This window comes from Astatotilapia calliptera, chromosome 7 (genome assembly GCF_900246225.1).
Source record: "Astatotilapia calliptera chromosome 7, fAstCal1.2, whole genome shotgun sequence".
Taxonomy (NCBI): Eukaryota; Metazoa; Chordata; class Actinopteri; order Cichliformes; family Cichlidae; genus Astatotilapia; species Astatotilapia calliptera.
In genome coordinates, this window is record NC_039308.1 from 46,147,095 (window position 1) to 46,164,684 (window position 17,590).

At 40.4% G+C, this 17,590-nt stretch overlaps 2 protein-coding genes across 3 annotated transcripts; both read left to right on the forward strand.

Moving 5' to 3' along the window:
* The first annotated feature begins 703 nt into the window (after nt 1–703).
* On the forward strand, nt 704–5,183 carry isg20 (interferon stimulated exonuclease gene). 2 transcript variants are annotated; one of them, XM_026175152.1, is made up of 4 exons: nt 704–784; nt 2,339–3,010; nt 3,984–4,184; nt 4,363–5,183. In XM_026175152.1, exons 2-4 carry the CDS (start codon nt 2,369–2,371, stop codon nt 4,558–4,560), a joined length of 1,041 nt encoding a protein of 346 aa, XP_026030937.1. In that variant the 5' UTR covers nt 704–784; nt 2,339–2,368; the 3' UTR covers nt 4,561–5,183. The 2 variants fall into 2 exon arrangements, with proteins under 2 accessions (XP_026030937.1, XP_026030938.1); XM_026175153.1 differs by lacking the exon at nt 704–784 and adding an exon at nt 953–1,319.
* A 3,053-nt stretch (nt 5,184–8,236) lies between these two features.
* On the forward strand, nt 8,237–17,515 carry rlbp1b (retinaldehyde binding protein 1b). The gene is made up of 8 exons (XM_026175155.1): nt 8,237–8,353; nt 9,141–9,182; nt 11,171–11,299; nt 12,327–12,531; nt 12,784–12,962; nt 13,080–13,238; nt 15,483–15,593; nt 16,179–17,515. Exons 2-8 carry the CDS (start codon nt 9,171–9,173, stop codon nt 16,305–16,307), a joined length of 924 nt encoding a protein of 307 aa, XP_026030940.1. The 5' UTR covers nt 8,237–8,353; nt 9,141–9,170; the 3' UTR covers nt 16,308–17,515.
* Nucleotides 17,516–17,590: the final 75 nt, after the last annotated feature.

Sequence of the window (17,590 nt, forward strand, 5' to 3'; positions counted from 1 at the left end):
GTGAAATTCTTGTGTGCGAGCCCCACAAGCAACAGATGTGCAAACACAACAACACAAACGAGCAAAATACAAGAATGGCCAACCTGAAACTAATAAATATATGTACAATATATAATAGTGTATGCATTTCTGGATGTGTATACTAAATATTTTCCCGTGTGTGTGTGTATACACATTTTTACAAATTAAATAGTTAAAAAAAAAAAAAATGTATCTGTAGTGAAACTGAGACTTAAGCAAGATTTATTTTAGTACCTCTCCACTGAGTGCAAAGAAAGAGAGGTGTTTTGTTAATGGGTCATTTCCAAACCCTTAGGCTATATTACAGGTAGCTAATGCTAAAATATTTATTTATTTATTTTTTTTTTTCATGTGTTTTTGGCAGCGGTCCGAATTACGGACTGTATATAACATACAAGATGAGATCACTTTATCATCTCCGTAGGAGATCAGAGAGCAACTACAGTCCCATACAAAACTGATTGCTGATGTTGCTGCAAATAGCAAAAACCCAGAGTCTCTGGAGGAAATGAAGACGCTGATGGATTCTCAGACTTTTCTTGTGTATTTATTTATTTTCATATTTGTCACGCTTACATGTTTTACATCATCAAACAAAGTTTAATATTAGACAACGCACGGGTACGCACCCAACCAATAGGCGGCGACTCCGCATGTGAGTTTGTCTGAGTAAACTAAAGAAGAAGAGATTGAACCAATGGGATTAAAGAGTAGAGGCGATTTGTCCGGGCATGTTCAGACCCTACACGTGCTGTTTCAGAAGGTAACGTAAGATATTTTTACTCTTTCTCAATTCATTTCTGTTCTCGTGTTTGTCAGCGTTCAGAAATACGTCGTTTATGCTTGTAATCGATCTCAAGGGGCGTTGTCTTATTTTTAACGCGACTTTCTGCGGCTCGCTGGGGTTTTTCTTTTTATAATCAAACTGAGAGACAAACTGTGTTTAAATACGTGGAATTTCCAGCTGAATTTAGTCACATGCAAACTCGTTTTACATGAGCTTCAGTTTTTTTTCTGAAATGTTACCGGCTAGTGTTTGATTTCAAAAGTGCCAAGCGCGTTTTTTGTAAAAAACAAAACAAAACTGTAAGCTTTTACAATCTATCAAGGCCTCGCCATATCCGGATCATCCAGGCGGATGATGTTTGGATGATGGGTGCTTTGTATATACAGCCTGAATTGTATGCTGGATTTATTATTTATCAACATGAAGACTGGCGAGGGAAAAGTTTTTAAACTTTAACTTGACACCACCATCATATTTATGCCACTAAGAAGAGTCAAACTGTTAGTGTCAGGTATGTGGCCCTTAAAGGCACCCGTAAGTATGGCCACGTGTCCAGATTATTGTGGCTGGAGAATTACGATGTTCAGCTGGTACCAAATACGTTAGTCTCAAACTTTTTTGCTTTATTGTCTTCATAGTGCATGAAGTAAAAAACGGGGCTATATCAAAGTGATTTACTTTCGCATTGGCTAAAATTCCCTTTCAGGTGTACCAAAAATGCGACTATGCAGGGACAGTCCTCCTTGGGTGTTTTTCCAATCCTAAAAACGTGAAGAATTCCTCATGTTTGCAGAACATCGATACAGCCTATGGGTCTGAAAAGTGGAGCAAGTGCGCAAAATGCCTTACATTTGCATTTATTAATTCATTCATCCCTTATTTGATCGGGTCCATTTAGGGATCACCACATCTCCCTTCATTTCACACAATTCCTAGGATCCTCTTTTATCACCTCAGACCTTTCTCTGCATGTCCTCTTTCACTACATAATTAATCTACTCTGTGGTCTTTCTCTTTTCCTCCTGCCTTACAGCTTCATCTTCTCCAAGATATTCACTCTCCTGCTCATGCTCAAACCGCAATCTCAAAGTCTCTAGTTTCAGGTCATTCCAGATGAAATTTGAAGTTCTGGTTATTGTATTAGTATTAGGAATTACACTGGGTGTGGTCCTGCCTTAGCCAATCATTTCCTCCTAAGATGGTGCTTGTGATTCCACCAGACCTGCTTCATATTGCTGGTTCTATTGATGCTGTGTAAAAAGCAGATAAAGAGGGAAGTTGTGCAAAGGATGAAACTAAACTGCATGTGAAACATGGTGCTAATTTGTGCCTGGTGTATTCCTTGGGTTATCCAGGATATGCTAACCGGCTAATGACTTGTCAATCCCCATGTACTGTGTATTGTACAGGAATAGTTCATTAACAATTTTTTAAAATCATTTTCACATCATTTCAATAATCTGCAGTTCATGATGAGCCACATTTTTAATAAGGGTCATCACTATCCTGACTTTTGTGTTGTTTCCTCAGACATGACTGTGAAAACTGTTCCACGAATCAATGATGGCAGAGTCATCAAACAGGAGAAAAGCCTCCTCACGAGGTCTTCTCAGCAATTATCGGTATCTCTGTAAAAAAGCCATGGTGCTCTGCGCCATGGAGAATGCAAGAGCCAGGAAGAGGCATCAGGAAAAGAGGATAATCGCCAACATGAAGATGAAAAGAACGGACGCCCACCATGAATCACTTGATACAAACGTATTGATCAAAAGGTCTAAAATGAGCGCTCCAGAACAGGAAAATCAAAGCACTTTGAACTCTGAAAGCACTGATCTATCCAAACATACATCAGTGTCTGGAACAGCTAACCACCACTCTGTCATTGCGGCCCTTGGAGATCGGTGGGAGATGGACAGTGGCTTCTCCTCTGAAGCCAGTCCTCCAGCCAGTGGTCGAAGTTCGCCGTGTTTCAGCTCCTGCCCGACTACAGTGGTGGCATTGGACTGTGAGATGGTGGGGACAGGGTCTGGAGGACGTTGCAGCGAGCTGGCCCGCTGCAGCATCCTGGACTATCATGGGAACGTGCTGTATGATAAATACGTGAAACCCTGTCACCCTGTCACAGACTTCAGGACTCGCTGGAGCGGCATCCGAAGGCATCATCTCCTCAACGCCACACCCTTCATTCAAGCCAGAGAAGAGGTACGTCTGAGTGTTTGTAGACAACAGTGATGAAAGATTTAACCTGGGCTCTAAAATAGAGACTGTTCTCCTGGGATAATCTGGTGGATTGAGGAGAAAAACTTCAGTTTAATCATTTTAGGACACTCTGTCATCATGGGGGGAGGAGGACTGTATATCAGACTTTTGTTCTATCATGTGCCCAACTTGAGTTTTTATTTGAAGAAAGTGGAATCCTAACTTTTAATTTTTTCCCTTCAGCCGATAACCTTGGTGTTATCGTCACCCCACCGGCAGTGCAATAGGGTGGTGCTCAAATGAACACAATAGATGCATTAACTAAAACTCTTGGCCAAGTTTAAATCTCGATGAATCATCCCTTTTCTTTTCTTTTTTTTTCTTCCTTGTTTTGTGTAGTACCAGACTGAAAGTGTAAGCATGCTTGGTCTTGCTCTTTATTTGTCTATTTTAACATGTTAAAAAAATGTGGAAATGCAATGCACTACTGGAAGCTAATCGGGGCAGTACCGCTTATGTCGTCTGCTAAGACTAAGCTCAATACTAACGAAGAAGAACGTAGTGCGAACTGCAAAACAGGAGGACTGAAACAGATTTTAAAAAATATAAAAGCATTTCACAGAAAAAGTTAAATGCAGACTGTGTGTAGTCGAGCTTTCCTTCCACAACAGCACTGCTGCAGCGCACGGGCACTTAAAACATTGTCACTTGACTTTATGATGAGTTTAGAGCCCTTAGTCTGTCACAGGACATAAGTATGAAGACTTCAAGCTAGAGCCGAGAGAGACTGAATCTGCAAATTAGATTACAAATGAAATGCATGACAGCAGAAATCTAACCCCTGAATTCTGGAATTACTTCAGTAAACTTATTTGAATCTGTTACAGTCTTAAAAAAAAAAATAAAAAAAAATTAAATGTTAAGTAAATTGTCTTCCTCCTTGTTCCCTTGCATGGATTCTCACTCTCTACCTTAGATCCTCAGTATACTTGAAGGCAAAGTGGTCGTGGGCCACTCCATCTATAATGACTTTGAGGCACTGGACATGGTTCATCCCTGTCACATGGTCAGGGACACGAGTACAACGCGTCTCCTCAGCCGGTTGGCCGGTTTCCCCAGTAAATGCTGTCCCTCCCTCAGAACGCTGGCAAATAAGCTGCTGAACAGGAGCATACAGGTGAGAGCTTGAGATGAGAGGACGCTCCAAAACAAGTGATGAGCGGCTGTTTTGGAAAATTGTTCCTTTCAGGTCACAGCATTTTTCACTGAAGTTATTTTCTGGTATCTGAGACTAGATTTAGTAATATGCTCGTGTAACTGTTGTTGTAACCCTGTGGATCCTATCACTCTCTCAGGTTGGGAAGCGAGGTCATTGTTCAGTGGAGGATGCTCAGGCTGCGCTCGACCTCTACAAGCTGGTGGAGGGGGAGTGGGAGCAGGAGGTGCAGAACAAGCTGAGGGATGACGACGCTCCACTCGAGCCAAGCTTCTCCTCATCAAAGCACTACATGCAGGACGAGTACTGGCCGGATGACATCATTGCTGATGGCTAATAGGAGAAAAGTAATGGTGGGACAGTGGGAAATACCTCAGCAGGCTCCTTTTGCGTGATGATGTTCGTAGTCATCAGAGCAGGTTCAGAGAGTTAATGGAAGTCCGATCTGAATGAATGTTAGAAATGTTAAATTGAAGGTGTCCTGAATCACTTTGGAGAGAAATGCCTTTAAAATGTGGAACAAAAACACTTTCTAACTTATTGCGTTTAACATGTTAAACATGTTCAGAGCTTCTAACAAAAGACTTTTGGTTGTCTGTAGAAATGGTTGATCAAATTAGTCGTTCCAGACTTGATTGTATTTATAAAGTAAGAGTTGGTGCTCTTGTGTTTGAGGTTTGCAGTTCTCTAACAAGTATCTGCTCTTCCTTGAAAAATTCATCTATTAATTGGAAAAGATGACATAAATGTAGCTGTTCTTGAAAACACAAGATGAATGACTGCTTTTGAAATGTTAGTTACTGCCTTGATAGAAAAACTTGGAAATCACAAATATTACTATGAGCTGATATTGGTCATGTGGACTGATTTTAGCAGGGTTCGGTTAGTATTTTGATCATCTCACATTGTAAGCTGCTCTGAAATGTCCTAATAAAACTGCATCATGTTTAAAAACAAAAAGTCCCATTGTTTGATATTAGTGCTTGTGAGGATAATTTTAGAAGTTCACAATGCAGACACCTCCAGCCTCACTAAAGTCATTCCCTGATGATGAAAGACCTTTACTGTACATTCTTCTTTCAGGTTGGTTTCCTAAGCACACTGTGTCATATCAGTTCAGGTTGTGGGTTTCTGTTAGCACCAGTAGCATTACATAATGAAATCTCACTTTAAGTGTTGGGAAATAATTTGGGGATCATTCAGACCTACTATTAAGTGTCACAAATACAGGCTCAGCATGTGAAACGATGTGATGGCACCCTGGCCAAATAGGTTACAAAACCCCTTCCATAACCTGGCCCAGTATCCTCATTTAACTTGGCAAAAGCTGTTTTAGAGGATAAGCCAAACAAAAGGAAACATACTTGTTTCCAGACAGCGATTTAACTAATGTGCACAATTTACTTTATGTAGGCGAGTGCATTAAGCTGCAGGTAGAGCTGTACATATGTTTTTACATCTCATGCTTTAATTCTCAAGCATCTTTATACACACACATACACAAATGCACACACCTAAAGGCTGGACTTGGCCCTAAAGCTCAGGCAACAAGGGAAGAACAGAGCATAGCATTGTTTGCACAATCCATCTAATTTTGCTCCACAAATCGCTTTATTTAGCAGATCAGACCTGAATTAGCAGATTACTGGTTGGTTGGCTGCCTGCACCTTCGTCATAGCATCATCAGTGACGTTAACACGGTCGGGGTCATTCTGTTTAGCTAAAACACAAGATTATTCATGTTTGAACAGAGAAATGAAATCGCCAATAATTTTTTTTGATCATGCTTCACTGTGCTGCATAAAGATAACTTTAGACATTGGTCTCGCAAAATGAAGAAAGTGACTGTTTCATGCAAAGTTGTGTGCGTGAGAACTAATCAGATCACAGAGCAGTGTGGAAAGTTTAAGATCTTCTGTGGCCGCACATATGTCTACAGGCAGATCTGTGGGCTTGTGTGTGCAGATATGCAAGAAAATGGTGTATATTTTGAACCTTATTCATTATCTTAGCTGCTTCCTTTATTCCATACGTGTGACATACCCAATAGAGAAAAGATGTCTGACAGTTTTTGCTTTTATTTTTTGCTCTTGGTCATCTTTCGGTTATAGCGATAAGATTTTCTGAGTATTTCACGTGTAAAAGCAACATTCAGAGGATGATCAACCATATGAACCTTTTTGAAATGTTACCTACAGATGAAGGCGATACACTAAACATCGCAAGAAAATACAATCACAGAGTTATGCAAAATTGGCCAGCAATTTCTGCATCAACTTCCTCAGATTAGTAACCACTCTTCTATATAAAATTCACTTCCTTGGATAATGTTTCGAGTGCACTTGAGTTTATTATCCTGTTCCAAGACGGCTTCAGAGCGTGCACAGATGGCCTCCCATGACCTTTAAACACTATTTCGAGTTGCTGAGCCACTGAAACAACTAGAGACACATTTCCACTCCCATGCATTACTATTTTTACAGCACATTATTTTCCAAAATGTGTATTCTTTGCACGTACTGTATGTTTAGTGGAAAAGTGTGTTTTGGCACAAGAAAGGTTGTTGTTTTTTCTTGGCACACCTATAATGCACCTCAAACTTTGCAGTCTCTGATCGTGAACACATGTACTTTGAGACCAAAAGTTGTAATAGTTACCTGCAGGTACCCCGAGATAATTTTGGGGTTCTTGGAGACTGTTTTCCATCAGACGATCTGCACTTAGGGATAAAATTACTGGGATGGGAAATCAAACTGCCTGCAGTTTGAAAGATAAACCTCTTGTAGATGATCTTTCTTATAGTAGTTAAAAAACATTTTACTAATTCATGGACATTAAAATGTTTTGTCTGAAGGCCTTTAAGAGTTCTTTAGGTTTTGGTATGATGATAGCACAGAGTTCAATTAAAAGCAACCCCTTGATTTTTAAATAAAGTTAAATGTCATTAGCACCATGGAACCCCATATTCTAAGGTGTCATGGGTTTACGGGGGGTTTTGGGATTTCCAAAGAACTCCCATAAAGTTCATTCTGTTCATCTGGATGTAGAGTTTTCAGTGGGAGAAATGTTTCGTCACCCATCCAAGTGACTTCTTCAGTCTCAGCTGACTGCAGGTTTCCCCAACCTTATAAACATAATATTTGCATAACGACTGAAACTAGCTCCCTGGCAAACAACGGGCTGTGAGGTCAGTTTCTTGATCATTAATATTTTCATTACCATTGATCCAGAAAAACAAAATGAAAATTCTGGAGTGGCCTAGTCAAAGTCCTGACCAGAATCTGATTGAGATGCTGTGTCATGACCTTAAAAAGGCAGCTCAGGTTCAGAAACCAGTGTAGCTGAATTACAACAATTCTCCCAAGATGAGTGGGCCAAAACTCCTCGACAGCGCTGTAAAAGATTCATTTCCAGTTATTGCAAATGCTTGCTGAGAGTGGCTCAACCTGTTATTAGGTTTATGGGGCATGTCTCGTGATTTGTCAGATAATTTATTTTAACATTTCTTCAAGAAGCCACCAACAGCACAAACACAGAGATGTTCAGTTCAGCGACTGGCCAACAGAGAAATTGTAATTTAGTTGCACTTTTGCGGTGGCTTAATTTTTCAGCTCTCTGGGTTTCTGCTCGACCCCAACAACTTGCATGAAATGTGATAAATTATGCAATTTAAGTTTGCAGAACCAGACTAACCACGTCTTCTCAATTATACCTCCAAACATGTGAAACAGAGCATTTGAACACAGTGTGTTCATCCTGGGGACTCAGCACTCACAATGGTCTCTGTTCACTCCGTTCAAGTCTCCTCGGAATGCAATCAAATCCCTCTTCTCCTTAAATCACTTCTGAACTGAAGGGTACACTTAACTTTACATCATCCTGGCCCTGCCTTTCATCACCGGAGCTCGTCCACCATTGGTTAAAAAAGCAACCCCATCACAGCTACTCCCCCCCCCCCCCCCCCTTTCCACACTCACTGCCTCTTTTATACTGATTGAAAAGAAAAAGGAGCCTGTTGGGTGTAATCTGCTGTGACGCGACTAATCCCAACACTACAAATCATAGCTCCCATCGACACTTCTCAGCACAGACCCTGTGACTCCCCACCAGCTACTTCACGTCTGCCTCAGGTAGGAATCGGCCTTCTTTGCTCAGATGATGCTTCCAGTTGTATTCAGTTCCTTAACTCCTGTTGTTACCAGGCAGTGGATTTGGCTCAGCTTTACAGACTTCATCTTATGTAGTAGGATGAAATTATGGATGTTTTGCTGCCTTGTTTCTCTTTTATCTCGAGGTATCTAAAAGCAGATCATTCCAGCTCAAATCTTGTGCAGTGGGTGCATCATGGGGCTGACAGTGGTTAGGTTTGAGGCGTTTCCACTGAGACCGAGAGTCATAAAAATGCAAGCACTCGTAATACCACAGCTTTGGGCTGTGTAGCATGGTATTATAAAGACATATGGATGTTGCTGGTCTTTATGAATATATTTTATAAGTGCTTAATAGACTATTAGACTGCACTTTCATTTTCTTTCAAGTAAATAACTGACCGCAACTAGGTTAGCTATTCAACTTTTGTTCAAATCTCCTTCATCAAGTGGTTGCATGCTGTATTATACTGTATGTATGCCTATATGTATGCACCATTGTACCAATTAAAGATTTTCTTGCTCTATATCTAACATTTTGCCCATCGACACCCACTGTGAGCCTGATGATTATGAAACTAAAAGGCTGTCAAGCTTAACTCTCCTGATAAGTCACCCAGGATTGGCAAAAGCTAAATATAGCCAAAAAGGTACCATGTGAGAGCAGAGAGGATGGGATAAAAGGGATTTAGAAGGACTACAGTGTGTCAGTTTTTAAGATTTAAGTGGGATTGATAAGAATCACAAGTTACCTCTTCTTTTCTTCCAGACAGGACAAGGACATTTTTAAAGAGAAGACATGGCTGTAGTCGTGAGTATCTCCACTTTTACACTCTTAAACAGACAAACAGGACAGCATTCATAAGGACAAACATCTATTCTCCATCTCAGATGGATTCAGCTGCAGCTCAAAACTTCCCAAAGGCCCATTGTTGCAGACACCAGCGATAGCCACAGTTTCTTTAGCTGCTAATCTCTGATCCCTGCTTCAGGTCGAATAGTGGTCCTCACCATGTATTTACAAGCTTTGCAGGACTCATGTGAGGGAGATTAACCAAAACACTGAAGTCTATTGATTGCGGACCTGCAACACTGGTGGACAGGCATCCTGTCTCACGTGGATTAGACGTGTTTTAAAGCTCACACAGCAAAACCCAGTCTTGTGAGAGAGTTAAATTGACATGACGAGGTACTCAGCTTTTATCCAAAGTGCTGCGCAACTTAAAAGTTTTCCTGCAGACACGTGAAACATAAACATCTTTGTGCTCACAGGGAAACGGTTTTCCATCAGCCATTATAACAAACTGCAACATCTTTAGTTAGTCTCCCCCATTACAGCAATTTTGACAGGTGACACTGCTGCCATTAAAAATGAATGTGCTTCATTCACCTGTGCCACTAAGCCAGTGAACATCCATAATGTCAAGATCCTGGAAATGGCACACCTAAGTGGAATGCATCCATTTTTAATGATGGTAATCATACCTGTGCCTTCTTACTATGATAAAATGTTTGCTCTGAACAGGGCCGACTGGGGTTTGTGTTCAAAAGCACAACTTTGTCTGTTGGTTTAAAGCATTTAATCTTTACTAAAGTGGATATAGCATGCTCAGTTTCATATTCATTTCTTGACCACAACTAGAGTAGCTTTGAATTGAGATCAGTTCCACTTATCCTTATTTTGCAGTGGGGTGGGGTGGTGGTGTTGGGGGTGTAGAGTGGTGGAGCCTATCGCAGCAATCATAAGGTGAGAGGCAGGGTACACCCTGGACACATCGCCAGTCTGTCACAGGGCTAACACCGAGAAACAGCCACCCATTCACACTCAGACCCATGGCCAATTTAGAATCATCAATTACCCTAAAGTCCCACCATATGTCTTTGGACTGTGGGAGGAGGCCTGAGACAACCCACCCAAACACAGGGAGAGCATGCAAACTCTACACAGAAAGACTTCGGCAAGATGGTGGAGTCAAACTCAGGACCTTACTGCTGTGAGGCAACAGCATTAACCACTGCGCCACCCGCTGCCCTTCAGTTCAGTTCAATTAGTTCCAAATCACAACAACATTTACCTCAACATTGTAAGGCAAGGACCCTACAATAATACAGAGAAAACAACCAGGCCACCCTTATGAGCAAGCACTTGGCAAAAGTGTGAAGGAAAAACTCCCTTTAACAGGAAGAAACCTCCAGCAGAACCATGCTCAGTGAGGGTGGTGGGTGAGGGCAGGAAAACAGGACAAAAGACACACTGTGGAAGAGAGCCAGAGATTAGTCAAGTCAAGGCCACTGGAGAAAGCCCTGTCACCTTTAGATTTGAACTGGGAGTGTGGAACTAATAAAAGCATCTGACTGGAGGAGCGCAGAGTTCGAGTGGATAGGTGCAGGCTAAGAAGTAAGATTAAATGCAAAGTTGTGTATAAACATGAACACATAGTGAGTTTAAAGAAGTGAATAAAAAAGAAACACTTTGTGCATCATGTGCACCTATTGTTGCATAACTAAGAAACTAAGGGAGGATTCAGGCTCACTTGATCCAGTCCCAACTATATGCTTTATCAAAAAGGAACATTTTTAAGCCTAATCTTAAAAGAAGACAACGTGTCTGTCTCCCGAATCCAGACTGGAAGTTGGACTTTGGGAGGTCGTTTGATTTACTAGTCCATTTGTTTCCCTGATTAAGTGTCTTTAAATGTTTCTGAGGAATTTGAGATTACAGGACCAATAGATTTTCTCACTATAAATAAACATTTATAAGCAACCATGACAAGCTGTAATAATATCTTCTGTCCTCAGAGTGGAACTTACCGTATGGTGTCAGAGGAGGAGCAGGCGCTCAGGGCCAAGCTGGAGCGTCTGACCGTCAAGGACCACGGACCAGTTTTTGGACCCTGCACCAACGTGCCAGACCACACAATGCAGAAGGTGATCAAAGAAATCTTTGGAATAAGATCAAGATTCATCAGAGTCACATCAGGACAAAAAACTCTTTAACAAGCAAAGGAATTGTAATGCAATGCCAGAACAACCCCAGTAAAACCTCCAGGTTTCCTTTTGTTAAAAGGGAGTTTTTCCTTCCCACTGTTGCCTAATGCTAGCTCATAGGGAGTCATCTGATTGTTGGCATTATCCCTCTATTATTGTAGCGTCTTTACCCCATTTTACGCTAGATAAATGACTCTAAATTGAAGTTTGTTTTCATAAATAAAATTAAAGTTTGAGAATATACAACTTTCAATGGTTTACTTATTAACAATGTCCAGTTTTTTGAAGGTACATCTTTGTGTTGGTGTTCCAAATTGGGAAAAAACATTAAGGCTTCATTAGGATGTGCAATACCCTTTCACAACAATAGGTGGCACCAGAAATGTAAAACTTGGGATAGTAGCCCTCCAATTGTTTGTCTTAAGTTACAAATTGGAAGCAGTGACTTTAACCTCCTAGGACCTGGCATCCACATATGTGGACATCACATTTTGGGTTATTTAGACCAAAATACTAAATTTTGCTCTACAAGGGCCTGATATCCACTTACAAGGACATTATACTGCCTCTGTCTTATCAAAATTGAAAACGAATATCCTCATATGTGGCTCTCATCTTTCTTGGAAAAGAAATCAAGTAAAAAAAAATAAAAATCTGGTGATTCTTTGTTTTTACGTTCATCGGGTTCCAATCAGCCCAAATATCAAAGATTAAAAATGCATGCCATGGAAGAGTTCGGGTCTTAAAGCTGGCTTGTCATTCTTAATTGTGGTTAGACCACTACCCTATCCTATCTAAATTATCACCCTGTATCTGGTAGAACACAATGGTTTGATCAGTACGACCAACTTTAAGGGCATAAGTGAAATGAAACATGGACCATATTTATGAAAATAAACCCTTATACAACCAGGACCACTCAAATATAATCTGTGAACTAACTGCCTGGACTGGCTCCTCTCTGCAGGCCAAGGATGAGCTGAATGAGACCGATGAGAAGCGGGTGTCAGCAGTGAAGGAGTTGCGAGCAATTATTAAGGAGAAGGCAGAAGGTGGTGATGATCTGGCCAAGGGGGTGCAGGACACCTTCGGGGAGAAACCAGACAACATGCTGACCCGCTTCATTCGTGCCAGGAAGTACGACGTGCCCAGGGCTTTCGACCTTATGAAGGGTAAAATGTTCAAAATGAGCGGCTGAAAGTGGCAGATCTAAATACATGCACATCATTTCTTCCTCTGTGCATCTAAGCGTCATTATGGTATCAATTCTGAAAAGTCATGTAGCCTCACAAACATATGATTTTATCATAAGGATCCAGGTTAAAAAAAGAAATAAAAAAAAAAAAAATCTACCACCTGTAGTTAAAAAAAGCATTTTTCAAAGATGAAATGTAATCTAATAGGATTCCTGTGCTTCTACTCAGGTTATGTGCGTTTTAGGAAGGATTACCCCGAGCTGTTCGAGAACCTGACCCCTGAGGCCGTGCGCAGCACCATCGAGGCCGGCTACCCCGGCATCCTGCATAGCAGAGACAAATACGGCCGTGTGGTCCTGCTTTTCAACATCGAGAACTGGGACTACGAGGAGATCACCTTTGACGAGGTATGGTGACTCATTTCTTTTATTACACAGGAAGCTTATGTATTTTTGTCCCATCTCTGACAGGAGCTTACTAGAAGATACTATAAATATAAAACATGTTTGTCTGTGTGCATTCAGATCCTGCGCGCCTACTGTGTGATACTTGAGAAGCTTCTAGAGAACGAGGAAACTCAAATCAATGGATTCTGTATCATTGAAAACTTCAAGGGCTTCACCATGCAGCAGGCATCAGGAATCAAACCCACTGAGCTCAAAAAGATGGTGGACATGTTACAGGTGGGGGGGAAAAAATCCATTATTTTGGTTGAATTACTTTAGAGGAGAAGTAAGTAAGTAAACTTTATTTATTAAGCGCTTTTCACAGACAGACATTCACAAAGCGCTGTACACAAATATTAAAATAAACAATAAAATAAATAGACATTATATACAATGTAAAAGATCAAATGTAATTAGTGTAAAAAATATAAAATATGTAGATCAACAAAAGGCTTGTTTGAACAGAAGAGTTTTTAACAGTTTTTTAAAAGAATCCACAGAGTCAAGCAAACATAAATGTAGTGGTAAACTGTTCCACAGCCTTGGTGCAACAGACTGAAAGGCTCTGTCCCCTTTTGTCTTCAGTCGTGTACGGGGAACAACTAAGAGACTCTGAGTCTGTGAGCGGAGATGACGAGCAGCAGTGTATTTTAAAAGAAGCTTGGATAAGTAATCTGGAGCCTGGCCATTTAGTGCTCTGTATGTTAAAACAAGAATTTTAAAGCGAATTCTAAACTCTATTGGGAGCCAATGTAAAGAATATAAGATGGGAGTGATGTGAACACGCTTGGTAGAGCGAGTTAGTAATCTGGCTGCTGCGTTTTGTATTGTCTGGAGGCGAGAGAGAGATGATTTATCCAAGCTAGTAAAAAGGGAATTACAGTAATCTAAGTGTGATGACACAAATGCATGAATGAGTTTTTCCAGTTCAGCTGAGGAAACCATATGTCGCAGTTTAGATATGTTTCTTAAATGATAGAAACAGGAACGAGACAAGGATTTTACATGAGAGTCGAGGCCCAGAGAAGAGTCAAATATTACTCCAAGATTTCGAATATTTGACTTGACAGATGGACAGAAAGAGGCAAGAACCTGACTGATTTTAGAATGTAGCTCAGGAGGAGCTATGATCATGGTCTCGGTCTTGTTAGTATTTAGAACAAGGTAGTTGCTTGAAAGACAATCAGAAACCTGGGTTAAGCACTGGACTAGGGTGGACAGCCTATCCAGCTGATGAGGCTTAAAGGACATATGGAGCTGAATGTCATCAGCATAAAAATGATAAGACAGGTCGCTAAAAGATTGAATGATACCAGCTAAAGGAAGCATATAAAAAGAAAATAGTAATGGACCTAAAACTGAGCCCTGTGGGACCCCACAGGTCAGGGCAGCAATGTCAGAGGTGAACCTGTCAGTCCTAACAGAAAAGGTCCTATCTGATAAGTAGGAAGAAAACCAGTCTAGGGCAGAGCCAGATATAGCAGCCAAAACCTTGAGCCTGTTAAGTAGGATTTTGTGGTCGATAGTGTCAAAGGCTGCACTAAGATCAAGCAAAATGATCACAGAACAGTTCCCTGCGTCAGATGCCATTAATAGATCATTATAGACTCTTAAGAGAGCGGTCTCTGTAGAGTGCTGCTTTTGAAAGCCAGACTGAAAAAGGGTCAAGAATGTGTAATTTACATAATAGAGACCTGAACTGATTTTCAACAATCTTTTCAAGTAATTTACTTACAAATGGCAATTTTGAAATAGGTCGGTAATTACTAGCAGAGCTAGGATCAAGATTCTGTTTTTTTAACAGAGGAGTTACCTCAGCGTGTTTAAAATAAGATGGAACACAGCCTTGCCTCAGTGAACTGTTGATGATGGATAGTAATGTGGGACCAATGCTGGTGATAGACCCAGACAGGACAGAGTGAGGTAATATATCTACAGAGCATGATGAGGATTTCATTTTACCTAAAACTATAATTAAGTCATTTAGTGTGATTGGAGAAAAGGAGGTAAATGATCCAAGACAGCAAGGGGTATCTTCATAAGGGGAGGCACTTTAGGAAATTTTGGATTTCAAGTCCATCACCTTATTTACAAAGTAATTAAGGAAAGTATTACAATCTTCATCAGAAAGCAACAGAGCATGCTGGGTTGGAGGAGAAACAATACTGTTGATGGTATCAAATAGAATTCTTGAATTATTTTTATGACGATTTATAAGATTATTGAAGTAAGAGGATCTGGCCTCTTTGACTGATTCATTATATAGGTAAAGTAGGTCTTTAAAGTGCTCACGATGGACAGTCAGACCGGTGGACTTCCACAGACGCTCTGCTTTTCGTCTGTGGAAGCAGAGCGTCCACAGCTCAAAAACCATTGTATAATAGAGTAGTCAAACAAAGTTTCAACACTTTGACTTGGCATTCATTTATGATGGGATTTTTAGATTCCTTGCCCTTCATCTTGCTCTTTGTGTTCCACCAGGACTCATTCCCTGCCCGTTTCAAAGCTGTGCACTTCATCCACCAGCCCTGGTACTTCACTACCACCTATAATGTGGTCAAACCTCTCATGAAGAGCAAGCTGCTGGAGAGAGTGAGTCAAATGAATCATATTCAATGACAACATAGATTGGTTTTAGTCCTTGTAGAGAGCATTAATGGCAGACATTAAGGGGGTTTGCAATTCAAACTGTGACCACTGTTGCCCCTTAAGTCTCTGATATATAAACCTATCATCAGCCAAGCTCAAGATATCCTTTATATTTTGGTTTGAGTGCAGGAGAGCTGTAATATGCAACGTGACAGCATCTGACTTGACATGAACCTGCTTGGCAAAAAGTAGCAAAAACAGTTTTGCATTTTTTCTAATAAAACAAGACTTTCATACATACTCGACAGTCAAGTACCACTGTATTAATTCAATAATGTGTTGGTCTGGATCCTTCAGTTTGCTTCTGAAAGGATTTTGATGTGTGTTTCACTCTGATTAACAGAGCTGAATCTAATAACCATAATGCCACTCTAAAAATTGGTTTTATGGTGCGCTTAAGCAATACGTTTGAGTCTGTCAGGATATTCGATACAAGGATATTAAATTAATTTATGACTTTGACATTTGGCTGCTGAAGGATAGCACACACTTTTAAGCATCTCTAACAGCTGCGGATGTTCGTTTTAGGTGTTCGTGCACGGAGACGAGTTGGAAAATTACTACAAGGAGTTTGATGCCGAAATTCTCCCTGCCGAGTTTGACGGAAAAGGTCCCAAGTACGACGGCAAGGCCACAGCAGCCAAGCTGTTTGACTAGACATCCTCAGTCCTTTTGCCAATGAGGTCGAGAGCCTTTACGTATTATAAACCCTATAGACTGTGAAGAATCAACGCCCAATCTAGCTGTGTGGTTGTAGGAACTAAAGTTATGAATGAAAGTCGTGACTGTGTTAGAAGGTAAAATGATATTGTACTGCACAGGTCCTGGTAAAGCACATTCAAGACAAAAACTAGACAAGCCATCCCAGTGACACCGTATAGTTTGAATTTTCTAGTTGATGACCATCAAAAGTGCCATACATGCTCCAAATAACTACAGAGTGCATACACTTCATGTATTTGCTTGTCTTTCTTTGAAAGTCAGTCCTATGATAAGTAAAACTTACTTCTAACTCATTACAGTGAACATTTTAGTGTTTGTATTTATTTACTTTTTGCCAATTCTGTATTTTTTTTTTTAGCAGAATAAGCAGTCCAGTCCAAATTATCTCGCTCAGGCCAGGACTTTTTTTCGTTGGTGCAATTAAGATAAATTTTAGTCCAATTAGCATCAATCTTGTCACAGGGTTCCCCTTTTTATCACTAGAACCATAACCAATAAATAAATAAATAAATAAATGCAGATAAGTAAATGTACACAGTGGTGGATTAGCTGTGACAATCACTTTTAGTTCATTCCAAACCCAAGTACATGGACTGAATGACTGGCTGCCTTGGAGGCAGTTGTCAATCTTAAAAGAAAAAGAAGAAGAAGAAGAAGCAGAAGAAGCAGCATGGTTTGGTACTGGTGTGAAGTGTACAGAAGCTTATGATTATGGACCAAAAAAATAAAATAAAATAAAATAAAATAAAATAAAATAAAATCACATATATGTGATTATCTTATCACATACAGTGTTTTTCCATTACGCAAAAACACTGCCAATCCTGACCGGCTCTGAACACCACATGTTATGTCTCCGTTTTGTCAAACTGTGCTTTCTCTGGACTTAAATTCACCCACCACACAGATGGTTTATTACTGGCAGGCCCCAGCTTTCTCAGGACCCAACCTCTTATCCCTGATCATCTTCTTGCACAAGGCTGGTATTCCAACAAGTGCCTCTCTTTCCTGCTTTTCTTTCTTTCTTTCTTTCTTTTTTTAAGACTTCTTCAGTAAGGTATAATAAAGTTTGACCCATTGTGCTACCCAGTGCACCAATAACAATGTCAATACATGTACAATAAACTGTTAATAAATGCAAAGTGTTGTGACTTTGTTGATGTAGAAATACACAAAAGGAAACAATATGTGAAAATCACTTGTAAACAGGCTGCGCA